General features: G+C 42.0%; 1 protein-coding gene across 14 annotated transcripts in view; it reads right to left on the reverse strand.

Moving 5' to 3' along the window:
- LOC147361244 (ankyrin repeat domain-containing protein 26-like) overlaps positions 1 to 17,962 on the reverse strand; it is a 77,162-nt gene that overhangs the window by 27,721 nt on the left and 31,479 nt on the right. For 11 of the 14 annotated variants that reach the window (XR_015139948.1, XR_015139947.1, XR_015139949.1 and 8 more), the window contains exons 11-14: positions 13,734 to 13,830; positions 10,460 to 10,488; positions 10,300 to 10,372; positions 521 to 603 (exon numbers count right to left, since the gene is read on the reverse strand). Coding sequence is in view for 3 of the 14 variants with exons in the window: in XM_086334973.1 (XP_086191099.1) it covers positions 521 to 603; positions 10,300 to 10,372; positions 10,460 to 10,488; positions 13,734 to 13,830 (282 nt within the window). In the remaining 11 variants the exon portion in view is untranslated. The remainder of the gene's footprint in view (positions 1 to 520; positions 604 to 10,299; positions 10,373 to 10,459; positions 10,489 to 13,733; positions 13,831 to 17,962) is intronic. The other 3 variants (XR_015139957.1, XR_015139954.1, XM_086334975.1) reach the window with 1 other exon arrangement.

Raw genomic sequence — 17,962 nt, forward strand, 5'->3', positions numbered from 1 at the left:
GTAACTACTGGCTCCCCTACTTTTTTATTTTCTGTATCATTATAAAAACTCTGCTCAATTTTCATAAACACATGTTCAATGTCTAGTTGATAATTTTCAAAGTCTACTTTATTTTCAGGGAAACAAAGCTTTGAAGATGAACAACAAGTCTATCCAAGGGACCCAGAGTTTACAGACCACAGAAAAACATTTTTGAGACTGGGTTCTTTTTGTTCAGGAAATGCTTGGAATACTAGAGAGACAGATACTCCAAATGCATCTTTTTCCTCACAATCAGGTATATTATTTGTGAGATTAGGAGATATTTCCTTTTGATTTGTTCCTTCTTAAGGCTTATCACATAGTGGATCTTCCTCATGAGAAGCAGTAATTTGGTATTCCTCACAAAATTTCACTGAACTTCTGCTTTAACTCATTTGTGATGGGTTTTAACTTATCTTTCCATTCTAACTTGCCTTGTTTGATACACATTTTCTCATACAGTACTACACCAGAAATTGAAATTTACAGTTTTACATACCTGTGCATGGTTATTCTCATCTTCATCAAGTTTTTCTTGTTCTTCCTCTGTTATCATTTCCCAGTCTCGTTCTCTTGACAGATCTGCATGTTTAGTTAAAATTACTTAGAATGTTTAGATAAAAGACATAATCCTCATTTAAAACACAGATCTAAAATATTGTATGAAATGACAGATTAAATCAATCTTAATCTTCAGCTGAATATTTACTTCTTTAAGAACTACTTCCAATGACCTAAAAACTTCAACAAACCATTTGGGAAATACCAGATGTCACCAGGTTACAGGCACACAAACAGCTCAAAGATTCAGTCACAGATTGATCCAAACATCAGTGAACAAAACAATCAGAAACCAAACAAAATACAGGACAGACATATAAAGTCACCATATATTCTCTTCTCTACTTCATAACAGACCTTTTTAACAATGTGCCAAGCATCAACTGCAACATTATTCATGGTTTACAAAATTCCTCTTACTTTTTAGCTTTTATCAGTTCCTTCATCTGAAAGGCTTCCCTCTACCTTTCTGACAAATTACTTTTCATCTTTTAAGGCTCAACCTGCTTTGTGAAGTTGTCTTTAATTACTGCCATCTTTCCCCTGATAAAGAGGTATGCCTTTCCTTGTAGCTACCTTAGTACTTTAAAGATTTTTCTAGTGTATCTTTCTAGATTTTCCTAGTGATAGATATAGATCTGGACCGTAAATTATTTCTTTACATGTCTCTCCTCTTGGCTCCTAGACTGCAGAGGACAAGCTCTTAAAAGTCACCTCAGTATATACACCATTTTTTTTAATTTATTTTTTTTATTGAAGGATAACTGCTTTACAGAATTTTGTTGTTTTCTGCCAAACCTCAACATGAATGAGCCATAGGTACACATATATCGCCCCTTTTGAACCTCCTTCTCATCTCCCTCCCCATCCCATCCCTCTAGGTTGATACAGAGCCCCAGTTTCTCTTATTCAATCATTATTTCTCAGGTTTCCACTCAGTACTAGACACTGGAGTTTAACGAAAAATGTAGAAAAAGGTGTCAGGGATGGCTTTTCTAGAGATAATGCCTGAGTGCAGACTTACACAGTTCAAGGGAACAGAGGGCACGAGAGGGAGAGCATTTCAGGCTGTAGCAAGATGGGGAGAGAAGCACACACACCACAGGGTAGATATCTGTCCAAAGTGAAGGGATGGGACTGATGAAGGTCATGGCATCCGGTCCCATCACTTCGTGGCAAAGAGATAGGAAACAATGAGAACAGAAACAGACTTTATTCTCTTGGGCTCCAAAAGAAATGCAGATGGTGACTGCAGTCGTGAAATTAAAGGACACCTGCTCATTGGAAGAAAAGGTATGACAGACTTAGCGTATCAAAAAGCAGAGACGTTACTTTGCTGACAAAGGTCCGTCTAGTCAAAGCAAAGGCTTTTACAGTAGTCATGTATGGATGTGAGAGTTGGACCAAAAAGAAGACTGAGCACCAAAGAACTGATGCTTTTCAACTGTGGTGTTCGAAAAGACTCATGACAGTCCCTTCGACCGCAAGGAGATCCAACCAGTCAATCCTAAACAAAATCAGTTCTGAACATTCATTGGAAAGCCTGACGCTGGCACTGAAGCTCCATTACTTCGGCCACTGGATTCGAAGAGCTGACTCATTAGAAACCTGATGCTGGGAAAGGTTGAAGTCGGGAGGAAAAGGGGATGACAGAGGATGAGATGTTTGGATGGCATCACCGACTCCATGAACGTGAGTTGAGCAAGCGCTGGGAGATGGTGAAGGACAGGGAAGCCTGGTGTGCTGCGGTCCATGGGGCCGCATAGAATCAGACAGGACTGAGCGACTGAACAACAACAGGGACAAGTGACGAGGGCGCCAGCGGCAGTTCAGAATTCTAGAGCAAAGGACTGAAAGGGCTAGAGACAGAGGGTCAGGCAGAAGTCAGACTGTGAGAGCATCAGTGGTGCTTTAAGAGGTCTAGACATTAACGTGACTCAGAGTGCCTCATGGTCACGTGTGCTTTTGAGATTGGTGACTCTAAACACCATGGGAGGGAGGAATCTGAAAGGCACACGAATAACCGGAGGAAGACGAATCTGAAGGCATTAATACTGGGAACAAAAAGGTGACACAGGCCTGAACTGAGGGAGTGTTTACAGAAATATTTAGGATATAAAACTTTCAGGGTACAGTATAGAATAAATCTTTAAGAAACCAATGAATGTACAAATCCAGGGACCCTGAAGGAGTAGGTACTGCTCGTTGTTTTATAAAATGTATTGACTGAGAAGAAAATGATCAACATGAACTGACTGAAGTGGCTTCTATCTATTTTGTAGTTTTCCTACCTCACATCGTCCAGTGTTGAAGGGACTCATGTAGGCATTTTATTTGAATTTGTTTTTCCTGGACCTACCAAGCTCATGGAAAAACAAGAGCAAAGACTCAGTTGTATAGATTAAAAGAAAAAAAGACAAACATGTTGAGTTTAGAGCCTGTAGTCACTATTCTAGGAGATAACTGAGAATATTCTGTAAATGCAAGGTGAGGATAGAAAAAAAAGTACAGGAATGAAAAAAGAAACACTGGATGATTTCTTACCATAGCCCTGACTGTATGACTGATTAAGGGCACTAAATTAATTAGTATTTATGGACAACACATTATTAGATGTGGTTACTCAATAGATTGGGCGTCCTAGTAGAATCAGAATTGACTTGCTATATACTGCTTTTCAATGATACAGCACTCCTTTATACCAACCTCCCTTGTGAACTCTTAATTTGTTACAAATACTAAAACAAGTCGATATACTATGTGGACACAGCTGAGAAGGAGGTACTAGGTAGCAAATTTCCCATGACTCCCATTCCCACTGGGAAAGCCAATTCTAAAAAATACAAAGTCACAGAAAACACAAGAAATATTTTAGTATTTGGTATCAGAGTTGCTTTTGCAGTTATACTGAATATAATCATAACTAATGCTTATGAATTGACAGCCATATAAAAACATTGCTACAAAGTTCCATTTCGAGAAGGCAGTCTCTAGATGGCTACCTAGTCTCCCAACTAGTCCCAGAGTTCTAAACATAATCCTGCTACCCACTCTCAGGTATATGCTAAATACCAGCCTGAACGAACTTACTTTTTCCTAACTCTCTTTGTTATTTATTGTATTACTATGACCAGAGGGAGAATGCAAACACCTTGCTAAGAGGTACTGATTGGCTGCAGGTTGCATAAAAGGAGTCAGCACAAGGTAGACTTTGCCTCAAAATCTAATTTGGAACCATCAGAAGGACGATAAGGCTGTGCCCAGGTGGCCCAAAGCTGAGTGCTCTGGGCTTCTGCATTACCTTCTTTGCTTCCTGTTTCCTGGCAGCTCCAACTTGCATAGCTGACTGAGTAAGTAATTCCCTACTGGGAATACCACTGCAGTTTTCATCTTTGAACTCCTGGAGTCTACCCAAACTCATGTCTATTGTGTCAGTGATTCCATCCAACCGTCTCATCCTCTGTTGTTCCCTTCTCCTCCTGCCCTCAATCTTTCCCAACATCAGGGTCTTTTCAAATGAGTCAGCTCTTCACATCAGGTGGCCAAAATATTGAGCTTCAACATCAGTCCTTCCAATGAACACCCAGGACTGATTTCCTTTAGGATGGACTGGTTGGATCTCCTTGCAGTCCAAGGGACTCTCAAGAGTCTTCTCCAACACTACAGTTCAAAAGCATCAATTCTTCTGCGTTCAGCTTTCTTTATACTCCAACTCTTAACACCCATACAGGACTATTTTTCAACATACAAATATATTATTAAGAAAATGTATATCTACCTTCTTTTACACTTAATTATGCCTTATAATACTGTGTGCTCTAGAGACCGTGGTTTTAAAAACACTTTTAATGAATGCTACTACTTTAATTAATGTTACAAACCTAGACAACATACAAAGCAAAGACATCACTTTGCTGACAAAGGTCCATACAGCCAAAGCCATGGTTTCTTCATTAGTCATGTACAGATGTGAGAGTTGGACCATAAAGAAGGCTGAGCACCAAAGAATTGATGCTTTCAAAGAGTGGTGCTAGAGAAGACATCTGAGAGTCCCTTGGACACCAAAGAGATCAAACCAATCAATCCTAAGAGAAATCAATGCTGAATATTCACTGGAAGAACTGATGCTGAAACTAAAGCTCCAATACTTTGGGCACCTGATGTGAAGAGCTGAATCACTGGAAAAGACCCTGATGCTGGGAAAGATTGAGGGCAGGAGGAGAAGGGAATGGCAGAGGATGAGACGGTGGGATAGCGTCGCTGATGAATGGATATGAACTCGGGCAAACTCCGGGAGACGATGAGGCACAGGGAGGCCTAGCGTGCTGCAGTCCATGGGCTCACAAAGAGTTGGACCCAACTTAGCAACTGAATACCACCACCAATGACAACTTCTTTAATTACAATGAGGTGTCTTTCCTCAAATTATCAATATCTTCAGAACTCATTTTTTAAGCCCTGGATAGACATCATAAACTTATATGAGACATGATAGTCTTGTGGGTGACTAATTGTTTCCACGTGAAAATAGGATAAGTCTAGGACCACACTGGATCTAAAGAGCACAGAGCACCATGAGGGAAGAATGAACGAAACACAGAAATATTTGCTTAAAAAAAAAAAAGGAACTCTCAGGTCTAAATTTCTTAAGAGAAATCAAAGAAACAAGCAAGAAATGCAAAAATGAAACTTTAAACCCATGTCAACACAAGGGTCCCTTTATCATTTCACATCCAACCATGCCAATGGTTTAAAATGGTGGTTCTGTAGTGTGCCCTGAGAATCCCTGAAGTCCAGAGACCCACTGGGCCAGGGGATCCAAGAGGTCAAAACTCTTTTCACAACAACTCTAAACGTTTCTTCCATGCTCAATTATGTTCTGAGTGCACACAGGAGTTCTCCAGAGACAGGATATGTGATATCAGAACTCCAATGACTAATGGAATTAGCCATTATGATTGTGTGTGCCTGTATTTTTACGTTTTTTAGTTTTATTTTCCAGGAGTCTCTGGCTGAGGCAAGGGTTGGCAGTGGCCTGCTGCAGGGTCAGGGGCACTGAGTGCAGCAGTGCATGCATGGGACCTGTTGAAGGAGGTGCCATTATCTTCATTACCTCCACCATAGTTTGGCCTCAGGTCAAACAACAGGGGGGGAACACAGCCCCACCCATCAACAGAAAGTCTGATTAAAGATTTACTGAGCATGGCCCAGCCCATCAGAACAAGACCCAGTTTCCCCCTCAGTCAGTCTCTCCCATCAGGAAGTTTCCATAAGCCTCTTTTCCTTATCCATCAGAGGGCAGACAGACTGAAAACCACAATCACAGAAAACTAACCAAACTGATCACATGGACCATAGACTTGTCTAACTAAGTGGAATTATGAGCAAGCCATGCCGTGAAGGGCCATCCAAGACAGACGGGTCATGCTGGAACGTTCTGACAAAACATGGTCCACTGGAGAAGGGAATGGCAAACCACTTCAGTATTTTTGCCTTGAGAACCCCATGAACAGTATGAAAAGGCAAAAAGATAGGACACTGAAAAATGAACTCCCCAGGTCAGTAGGTGTCCAATGTGCTATTAGAGATCGGTGGGGAAATAAATCCAGAAAGAATGAAGAGATCGAGCCAAAGTGAAAACAACACCTAGCTGTGGATGTGACTGATGATGGGAGTCCAGTCCAAGGCTGTAAAGAGCAATATTGCATAGGAACCTGGAATGTTAGGTCCATGAATCAAGGCAAATTGGAAGCGGTCAAGCAGGAGATGACGAGAGTGAACATCAACATTTTGGGAACCAGTGAACTAAAATGGACTGGTTTGTGGTTTAGTCCGTAGTCCTGTCCGACGCTCCTGAGCCCATGGGCTATTTGTAGCTCGCCAGACTCCTCTGGTGATAGGATTTTCCAAGCAAGAATGCTGGAGTGGGTTGCCATTTCCTTCCCCAGGAGATCTTCCTGACCCAGGATTCAAACTTGGGTCTCCTGCACGGCAGGTAGATTCTTTACCGACTGAGCTACCAGGGAAGCCCCCAAATGGACTGGATGGGTGAATTTAACTTAGAAGACCATTATGTCTACTACTGTGGGCAAGAATCCCTTAGAGGAAATGGTGTAGCCATCACAGTCAACAAGAGTCCCAAATGCGGTACTTGGATGCAATCTCAAAAATGACAGAATGATCCCTGTTCGTTTCCAAGGCAAACCATTCAATATCACAGTAATGCAAGTCTATGCTCTGACCAGTAACACTGAACAAGCTGAAGTTGAATGGTTCTATGATGACCTACAAGACCTTCTAGAACTAACACCAAAAAAATGTTCTTTTCAATATAGGGGACTCAAATGTACAAGTAGGAATTCACGAGATACCTGGAGTAACAGGTAAATTTGGCCTTGGAGTACAGAATGAAGCAGGACAAAGGTGAACAGAGCTTTGCCAAGAGAACGTACTTGTCATAGCAAACACCCTCTTCCAACAACACAAGAGAAGACTCTACACATGGACATCACCAGATGGTCAATGATGAAATCAGACTGATTCTATTCTTTGCAGCCTATTCTATTCTATTCTTTGGAGACGCTCTATACAGTCAGCAAAAACAAGACCAGGAGCTGACTGTGGCTTAGATCATGAACTCCTTATTGCCAAACTCAGACTTAAACTGAAGAAAGTAGGGAAAACCACTAGACCATCCATCTATGACCTAAATCAAATCCCTTAGGATTATACAGTGGGTGTGGCAAATAGACTCAAAGGATTAGTTTTGATAGACAGAATGCCTGAAGATCTATGGATGGAGATTCCTAACATTGTACAGAATGCAGTGATCAAGACCATCCCAGAGAAAAAGAAATGAAAAAGGCAAAATGGTTGTCTGACAAGGCCTTACAAATAGCTGAGAAAAGAAGAGAAGCTAAAGGCAAGGGAGAACAGGAAAGATATACCCATTTGAATGCAGAGTTGCAAAGAATAGCAAGGAGAGATAAGGAAACCTTTCTCCGTGATCAGTGCAAAGAAATAGAGGAAAATAATAGAACGGGAAAGACTAGAGATCTCCTCAAGAAAGTAAGAGATACCAAGGGACCATTTCATGCAAAAATGGGCACAATAAAGGAAAGAAATAGTATGGACCTAACAGATGCAGACGGAGGAGGCAATGGCACCCCACTCCAGTACTCTTGCCTGGAAAATCCCATGGATGGAGGAGCCTGGTGGGCTACAGTCCATGCGGTCGCACAGAGCCGGACAGGACTGAGTGACTTCACTTTCACTTTTCACTTTCATGCACTGGAGAAGGAAATGGAAAACCACTCCAGTGTTCTTGCGTGGAGAATCCCAGGGATGGGGGAGCCTGGTGGGCTGCCGTCTGTGGGGTCACACAGAGTCGGACACAACTGAAGCGACTTAGCAGCAGCAGCAACTACAGATGCAGAAGATATTAAGAAGAGGGGGTAGGAACACACACAAAAAAACTATGTAGAAAAGATCTTCATGATCCAGATAAGCACGATGGTGTGATCCTTTACTTAGAGCCAGACATCCTGGAATGTGAAGTCAAGTGGGTCTTAGGAAGCATCACTACGAATAAAGCTAGTGGAGGTGATAGAATTGCAGTTGAGCTATTTCAAATCCTAACAGATGATGCTATGAAAGTGCTGCACTCAATATGCCAGCAAATCTGGAAATCTCAGCAGTGGCTACAGGACTGGAAATGGTCAGTTTTCATTCCAATCCCAACGAAAGGCAATGCCAAAGAATGCTCAGACTACCGCACAACTGCACTCATCTCACACGCTAGCAAAGTAATACTCAAAATTCTCCAGGCCATCCCTCCATAGCACATGAAACGTGAACTTCCAGATATTCAAGCTGGATTTAGAAAAGGCAGAGGAACCAGAGATCAAACTGACAACATCCACTGGATCATCAAAAAAGCAAGAGTTCCAGAAAAACATCTACTTCTGCTTTATTGACCACCCCAAAGCTTTTAACTCTGTGGATCACAACAAACTGGAAAATTCTTAAAGAGATGAGAATACCAGACCACCTGACCTACCTCCTGAGAAATCTGTATGCAGGGCAAGAAGCAACAGTTAGAACTAGACATGGAACAACAGACTGATTCCAAATAGGGAAAGGAGTACGTCAAGGCTGTATATTGTCACCCTGCTTATTTAACTTATACACAGAGTACATCATGCAAAATTCCAGGCTGGGTGAAGCACAAGCTGAAATCAAGATAGCCGGGAGAAATATCAATAACCACAGATATACAGATAACACCACCCTTATAGTAGAAATTGAAGAACTAAAGAGCCTTTGGATGAAAGTGAAAGAGGAGAGTGAACAAGTTGGTTTAAAACTCAACATTCAAAAAACTAAGCAATGCATCCGGTCCCATTCCTTCGTGGCAAATAGATGGGGAAAGAATGGAAACAGTGGCAGGCTTTATTTGGGGGGGCTCCAAAATCATTGCAGATGGTGACTGCACCCATGAAATTAAAAGACCCTTGGTCCTTGGAAGAAAAGCTATGACCAACCTTGACAGCATATTAAAAAGCAGACACATTACTTTGCCAACATTGGTCTGTCTCGTCAAAGCTATGGTTTTTCCAGTGGTCATGTATATATGTGAGAGTTGGACTGTACAGAAAACTGCACACCAAAGAATTGATGCTTTTGAAGTGTAGTGTTGGAGAAGACTCTTGAGAGTCCCTTGGGCTACAAGGAGATCCAACCAGTCCATCCAAAGGGAATTCAGTCCTGATGCTGAAGCTGAAACTGCAATACTTTGGGCACCTGATGTGAAGAACTGACTCACTGGAAAAGACCCTGATGCTGGCAAAGACTGAAGGCAGGAGGAAAAGGGGAAGACAAAGGATGAGATGGTTGGATGGCATCACCCAGTCGATGGACTTGAGTCTGAGTAAACTCCAGGAGTTCTGATAGACAGCGAAGCCTGGTGTGCTGTAGTCCATGGGGTTGCAAAGAGTCGGACACGACTGAGCGACTGAACTCAACTGAACTTCCATATAGTAAACATCAACAGACAGAAACAAAAGTTCCTTGGAATTCTCAATAATTTTTAGAAGTATAATAGGACCCTAAAGCCAACAACTGTCAGAATCACTGTTTCAAAAGATTATGTCTATCGAATAGTCATTAAAGTATGATTACTTCCCCTACTTCTAATAATCAAAGACACCACACACACACACACACACAAATGCACGCACACACAAATGCACACACATAGTCTGCTAATGAAAATATCTGATTGGCCTACATTCATCTGTGTAACAACATTATAATGAAATAATTACAAGCTGAAATACAACTGACATATTAGCAAGTGAAGTTTTACTCAAGGGAAAGGTTAGAGTTCAAACAAGCATTTGGGGCACTGGAAAAAACTTAGAGTCTAAAATTTAACCTCTAAGATTTCCTGAGAATTATAGAGATTCCAAACTGAGAACTTCAGAGTGTCGAAACGTATACAGAAACGTCTTGAGTTGAAGCTTATATTTTAAAAAATTCTTGTTCTTATGCTTGTATCTTTTGTTTCAAATCACAGGTATCAACAATAACATTGCCTTATGTATGTCCAATTCTTCAATTAAATTTGCAAAGAAAATGTTAAAAGCATGAAGACTGAGTATTTCAAATAGTTCAGTGTCCCTCTTTCCAGAGTTAACTGTGTACTGCAAAATTTACCTGAAATGGATGTTTGGAAATCCTTCATTCTGACTGTGTTATTAGGAACAGAATCTTTCATTCTGACTGCTGGCTGAATGGGGTTTGGAAACAAGTTGATTACTAAATAATGTACATAGGAGACAATCCACAGTTCAGATAAAATTATAAAAGTTTTTACCTTCACGTTAGGATATTTCCCAGGAGACTCTAAGAGGAAAAAGGGACACAGAGTTAATTACATGTAAACATGAAAGCCAGCTGTACATTCATGCAGAGTTAGTACCGAGCAGAATCCTCGCACTCAGCCTTGGCACTGAATACATTCAGTTTTAGTGTCTTGTTTTTAGGGGGATCTTAGGACACTGGTAAGACAGACATAGGAATCCACTAAAGATAGTGAAGAAAAAATAGGAATACAGGTTCACCAAAACATGCAGTTAAGATTTCAAAAGTAACATTACGTTTTCAATGGCTTTATAAAACATTAAAGTGCACACAGACCAATGTGAACGTGCTGACTGATGAGGAGAAAGTGGATCTGAATCAGAGGAGCAAGTCATGAACCCAAGAACATAAACGTGAAAGCTGATGGTAAAATGCAACAGCACATCTTGAATGCAACACAGCAGTTATCATTTCCACCATTATGCGATAAGTATTTATCATGTTCTTCAGTCTGTCCAGTCATTTAAGAAGTGCACAGCTGGGATGACAGTTCACCAGAATGTATAATTCATTTCTCATCAAAGACAGAGTAATGAACTGATTAGCCTGGATATACACTTGTAGAAAAATGGCTCATAAAAATATTCATTTTTTTTCCCATATCCATGTGGGCTACTGGAATGCCTACTTGTCTTGTCTCCTCTAGTCTAGCCATCTTAAAGTTTCTCAATCCACTCATGCAGGAAGGTATATAAGACACATCTAGGAAATAATGTGTAATAAATTCTCAATATTTAAATATAATTATCAAAAAGGAAATAATATATTTAATTGCCACAGAATTATTAGAAATTAAAAATCTTGCATGTTTCAAAATCAGTGTAGTATTTATTAAAAGTATTTCTACATTTAGGGAATGAACCCTATTGATCTGTTTGGCTTCAAAATTTAGTTTAGTTTGGTATATCATGTTAATGCTTCAAAGGATTTCTATGAAACAACTTTCAAAGAATCAGCTATCTTTATAAAAAAAAAAAAGTCAATGCCTCCTTTTACAAATTAATCTAATTTGAATAACAAATACCAGTACAACATATATCTTTGATGCCTAAGAGTTACTCAGAGGGGCTGCAGTTTCCCCCACTTCTAGCACCCCCTCCCAGCTCCAGGATTCTCTGGAGCAATAATGATCTTATCTTTTTTCAGGGTAAATACACTGAAGTCATCTAGAAGGAGCTCTCTCAAGTGTCCTCATCAACTCCAAACTCACCTCCCTACAGCCTTCCTTTCCTCCCTTTGTCCTTTCACTAGATTCTCTCCTCTCTAAATGGTAATCTCTAGATCTGTGGACTTAAATCTTCCCCCTTGACATCCTTTCTATGGATCATCCCTACCTGTGGTCTTCTTTACAGACTGGGGCCTGGTGGACCAGAGTCAACGAAAAGAAAGCAAAAGAGAGAGACTAATATTCCCTGGGTTATGTGGAAAACCAATAAAGCCCTAGAATAGGGCTAATACCGCTCACTAAGACACAGGGCATCCTTCTCAAGGAAGTCTTGAAAGCCCGGGCAGGAAAGTGAGCTCGGCAGGACTCCATACTCCAAAGACCTAGCCAGAGCGAGAAAGAAGGACACGGGGGACCGAAGTCTCTAGTGGAACAAGGGTGCATTATTCATGTTTGTGTGAGTTTACATATTGTTATAGAAGGAAGGTTTAGGCAAAAAAATAAAGTTGAGGAAAGAACAAAAACCAGATGTATAACAACCGTTACCAAGGGAATAACAAAGAATAACAATCGTCTCAAGGCCAGAAGACAATCCATATCTTGAGTAAGAGGGTCGTGACTAAACAGTGTTACTGTAGGGTAGAAGTTACTGAAGGAAATCCACGTATGCATTCCGTCCCATGACCTCAGTCCTGGGAACAGCGTGCCGCTCCACTCGTTCCTGTATACCAGGAACTGATAAGGAACAGAGGGTTCATGAGAAACAGAAAACAACATACAGGAGTCCTAAAGTTAAATGTTCCCTGACACCTACCATTTCTTTCTCCCTCTTTGCTTAGCAATGGTATCTTACACCTATAACTGCTACTTCAACTCTTTGCTTCCCTCTGGCTATAAACACGCTCAGAAAGAAACACAAAATACTGCTTTTCCTTGATCCTGTTCTGTCCTGCACTATCCAATGCTCTTCTTCCAGATTTCTCTATATGCAAAGCTACACCCTTGCTACTCAGAGAGCTTGTTAGGAACACAGAACCTCAGACCTCCTGCTCAGCATGTACACTTCACACATGGTCCCCAAGTGACTAATTAAAATTTGAGAAACACTGGTCTACACGGAGTCTGCTTCTACATGACTTCAACTTAATTCATTCTCCTGAAATCTCAGCCTCTGTTTCCTCACATGAACACGTCCCCCCAAACTGAAATGGCATTAGAAGTTGGAAACCTTCCAGTGGACTCTCTCTGAGGCTGTGGTTCCTTGGTCTCCCCATCACGCCCCCTGCTCTCTCCTTCTTTCCAGTTCTCTTTAGTCCCACGTGACACCATGCTGGAAAGCAGCAACATTTCGTATGACACCAATTTGCACACATTACAGCTGAGCACCTATGCCCATGCTTCCGGGCAGAGGATGACACACTGCTCTGCACGCCCAGGGACCGCAGTTCTGAACGTCTTCCTAATAACAAGTAAACAGGAAGAGGTGAGAACTTTGCTGTTCTTCTCTGACAAGTTTTGGTGCCAGAAGCTCACTTTGAATTCATCGTCCGTGTCAAATACTCTCCCTTTATCTAAAGACCTTCATTATTTATTGCCCCCTTCCCCCACAGACCTGTGCTTCCTTTTCTTCATTTCCTTCCTGTACCCTCTGTCTCTTTTATCCATCATTCCCTCTTGCTTCTTATTTCTTGACCTTCCTTAGGTCATAGAGTATCTTGAAACAGAACTAATCATTTGGTTTTGGTCATGTGTCACATGGAATCTTAATTCCCTGAGCAGGGATTGAAACTGCACCACCTGCATTGGACAGTCTTAACCGGACAAAGTCTTAAACATTGGACCACGAAGTAAGTCTAAGAACTAATAATTTAGCTCCTTAAACTGGATTCTCAATGTACCCTGTGGTAGACACCTGATAAGATGCATAATTGCCCTCCTTTTCTCATCTTTTTTCTCACTACCCATCTGACAGGTGATTTTCTTTGCCTATTAGAATGTATCAGCATTCCCATTTTCAATCAACGTTCTGTCAAATGACTTTTCTGTAAAACACAGTTCTTACCTTCTACTTGTCCATTTAATGTCTTTTTTCCTCTTTGACCAGCAGTTCCCGGTAAATAATCCACATACTTCTGTGGAAGGATCTCAGAGATACTCTGCTAGAATGAATGATAACACTGAGTTGCATGAAGAGTTCCTAATCCCTTTTGAAGAAATACCCTAGTTTTAACCTGGTTAAGACAGGGTTGCCAAGATCCCACAGTTGCTATGTGACAGAACCAGGATGCTGAATTCAAACATGGTGCTGCATCACCAAGCAGTGGCTGCCACATCTAAGAGACCAGGCCCTTCTTATCTCCTTCCATAGCTGCCACCTTCAAACAGGGCACCGTTACTTTATGGTACTTCAAGTATGGCGGCCATAAAGGTACTCTGCACGTGCTACTTAACCTATCCAAAATGGTTTGCACTTACTAAAACATCACTAAAGCTAACTGCTGTTATTTTAGCCCCACATATTTATTACTATTTCCCATGCTTTTGCTTCTCTTGAAATGTTCCTTGCAGATCAACTTGACAATCCAAATGCAGTAATATTTTCAAGCTTCAAGCACTATCTTGTCAACGTCAATTTGGTAAAAAACCAAAATAGAAATGAAAATCAAAACTACAGTGAGATACCACCTCACACCAGGCAGAATGGCCATCATCCAAAAGTCTGCTACCTCTGCTGCTGCTTAGTAGCTTCAGTCATGTTCAACTCTGTGCCACCCTAAGACTGAAGCCTTCCAGGCTTCCCTGTCCATTGGATTCTCCAGGCAAGAATACTGGAGTGGGTTGTCATGGCCTCCTTCTCGACTCAGGGAGGAAATCCAGGTCTCCCACTGAAGGCAGATTCTTCACTACTCAGCCACAATGAGATACCACCTCACACCCGTCAGAATGGCCATCATCAGAAAGTCTACAAACAATGAATGCCAGAGAGGGTGTGGGGGAAAGGGAACCCTCTTGCACTGCTAGTGGCAAGGTAAATTGATACAACCACTATGGAAGACGGTATGCAGGTTCCTTAAGAAGTTAGGAGTAAAACCACCATATGCCCCAGCAATCCCACTCCCAGGAGTACACCCTGTGGAAACCAAAATGGAAAAAGACACATGCACCCTGATGTTCACTGCAGTGCTGTTTATGATAGCTAGAACATGGAAGCAACCTAGATGGCCATTGACAGATGAATGGATGAAGAAGTGGTGGTACATATATACAAAGGAACATTACTCAGCTGTAAAAAGGAATGCATTTGAGTCAGTTCATCCACCTGGATGAACCTAGAGCCTATTATACATAGTGAAGTAAGTCAGAAAGAGAAATATAAATGTCATATACTAATGCACATGTATGGAATCTAGAAAGATGGTACTGACGAATTTATTTGCAGGGCAGCAATGGAGAAACAGACAGAACCGACTTAGAGACACGGGGGAAGGGGAAGAGGGGAGAGGGTGAGTTGGATGGAAAGAGTAACATGAAAACTTACAATTCCATATGTAAAATAGATAGCCAATGGGAATTTGCTCTATCACTCAGGGAACTCAAAGAGGGGCTCTGCAACAATCTAGAAGGGTGGCATGGAGAGGGAGATTGGAGGGGGGTTTGGGAGGGAGGGGACCTGGGTGAACCTATGACTGATTCTTGTTGATGGCTTTCAGAAAACAACAAAATTTTGGAAAGCAATTATCCTTCATGTAAGAATAAATGAATTTTTAACAACCCTATTTGAACATTCACATGATTTACTGCTTCTTTCCCTGTAAACAGCACACTAACGACTCTAACTTCTTATCTATGTCTTCTGGAATGGCAGGTAAAGATTAAAGAAATGACCTAGATACAAAAAAAAAAAAAAGGAGTAAAACTATGATTACCTAAGTTGAAGGTTTAAAAGTTTTCAAATACATTTATGATGATCAAGAAGGACTCAATATTCACATCGGGAAAGAAAAAACCAACGAAAAAAATCAAGTAACCACAAGGACTAACTTTTCTATATGGAAGAATTTACATGTTAGTTCCACATGTATAACAAAGAATTGACATGGTAATTTAACATCTATAAACACTGAAATTAATAAAGTTTCTTAAAAATAATGTGTGTGTGTGTGTGGGGGGGGGGGTGGGGCGCAGTCCTAAGATGGCAGAGGAATAGGATGGGCAGACCACTTTCTTCCTCACAAATTCATTGAAAGAACATTTGAATGCTGAGCAAATTCCACAAAACAACTCTGAATGCTGGCAGAGGACATCAGGCACCCAGAAAGGCAGCCCACTGTCTTCAAAAGGAGGTAGGACAAAATATAAAAGATAAAAAGAGAGACAAAAGAGGTAGGGCCAGAGATCCATCCCAGGGAGGGAGTCTTAAAAGGGGAGAAGTTTCCAAACACCAGGAAACACTCTCACTGGCGGGTCTGTGGGGAGTTTTGGAATCTCAGAGGACAACATAACCCGGAGGAAAAATAAATACATAAATGAATAAAACCCACAGATCACGTGCCTAACCGGAACTCCCAGAGCTTGCATCCGCCAGCAGCAAGTGCGGGCTGAACAGGGAGGCACGGGCTGCATTGCTTAGGGTAAGGACTGGGCCTGAATGCCCTGAGGGGGCAATCTGAGGGAACTAACATGAGATAGCAACCCAAACTGTGGGATAGCCAGAGAGAGAGAGAGAGAAAAAAAGAGAGAGAGAGAACTATCCTGCGAAAAGCCCTAACCTAAGGCCCTGCCAGGCCCACTCAGAAAACAAAGGACTGAGCAAATACCAGAGGAGAGCTAGCCAGCTGCGGATCGGCCCATCTCCCACTGGAGACAGGGAGGCAGGAGGGGGGCACCCAGAGCTGGAAAGAGGCAAACTCGGCCCCAGAGAGGCATCCTCTACCAAGCTGCAAGCAGGCACCCAGTCACTAACCAAAACCCCTTAGGATTCTGGATGGTTGACTTCTGCCGGGAGGGTCACAGCCAGAGATCAGCTCCCCAGAAGAGGCATACGACACGGTGGAAACGGGTGCGCCCACTGCCACCCAGGAAACCGAGCGGCTGGACCGGGGAGGTGATAAGATGCACTCCCCACCTGGGGAGACCGCTCGCCAAGCACCTGGTCGCCTGAGCTGCTCGGACCTGGGAAGGGCACAAAACGCAGGCCCAACCGAGTCTGCCCCTTTGTGGACTACCTGAGAACCTGAACCTGAGCAGCTTAGACCTCGGAAGTGCACGCAACCCAGGGCCCGCCTCAGATAGTTCCCCAGCAGAGCAACCTAGAGCCTGAGAAGTGTAGAGTGGGAAAGTACATGTGCCATGAGCAAGGGCAAAGCCAGTGTGGCCGAGACACTGCAAGCACTCCCCACACATGCCAGTGATATTTGTTTGCAGTGTCCCTCTGTCCCCACAGCAGTACTGCACAAGTGAGCCTAAATAAGTAACCACCTTCGCTCCCTTGTGTCAGGACAGAAATTAGACACTGAAGAGAACAGCAAACGGAAGAAGCTAGAATAAACAGAGGGAACCGCTTTGGAAGTGACAGGTGCAACAGATTAAAACCCTGTAGTTAGCAGCGACTACATTGGAAGGGGCCTATAGATCTTGAGAAGTATAAGCCAGATCACGTAACTATCTGGAACTGAACTGACCCCACACTGCCCACAACAGCTCCAGAGAAATTCCTAAATATATTTATACTATTATCATTATATAAATATTTAAATTTTATTTTAAAGTCCTCTATTACTCTGTCATGGTCTTTGTAGACCGGGACCTGGGGACTGGAGTCAACAAGAAGAGGGATGCAGGGGACCCAAGTCTCGAGTGAAACAAAGGTGCTTTGTTTGCAAAAAAGCATGTTTATATATCTTCATCCAAGGCAGCTTTAGGCAGTAAAAAAAAAAAAAAGGAGCAAAAACAAAGGCAAGCAAATAACAATCTTCAAAGGGCCAGAAAGAATTGCATGTCCTGAGTGAGAGGGGCATAACTGAGCAGATCACATTTGAGTGAGGTCACTGGAGGGAGTCACTGAAAGGACCAAGCAGGTGCCCTTTCTCAGGATCTCAGTCCCAGGAACTGCGTGCAGCTCTGCTCATTCCTGCAGCACGTGATGAGGAATACAGAATCCTTGAGAAATGGCACACAAAAGAAAAGAATAACATATTGGATCCCTTAAAGTTGAACGTCCCCTGACATTACTCCTTTAATTTTCATTTTTATAACCTACTATTACCTTGCAAAATAAAAAAAAGACCCTAT

The sequence above is a fragment of the Bos grunniens genome, chromosome 13, assembly GCF_055505025.1.
Source record: "Bos grunniens cultivar Pamir isolate PY7600 chromosome 13, Bosgru_T2T1.0, whole genome shotgun sequence".
Lineage (NCBI taxonomy): Eukaryota > Metazoa > Chordata > Mammalia > Artiodactyla > Bovidae > Bos > Bos grunniens.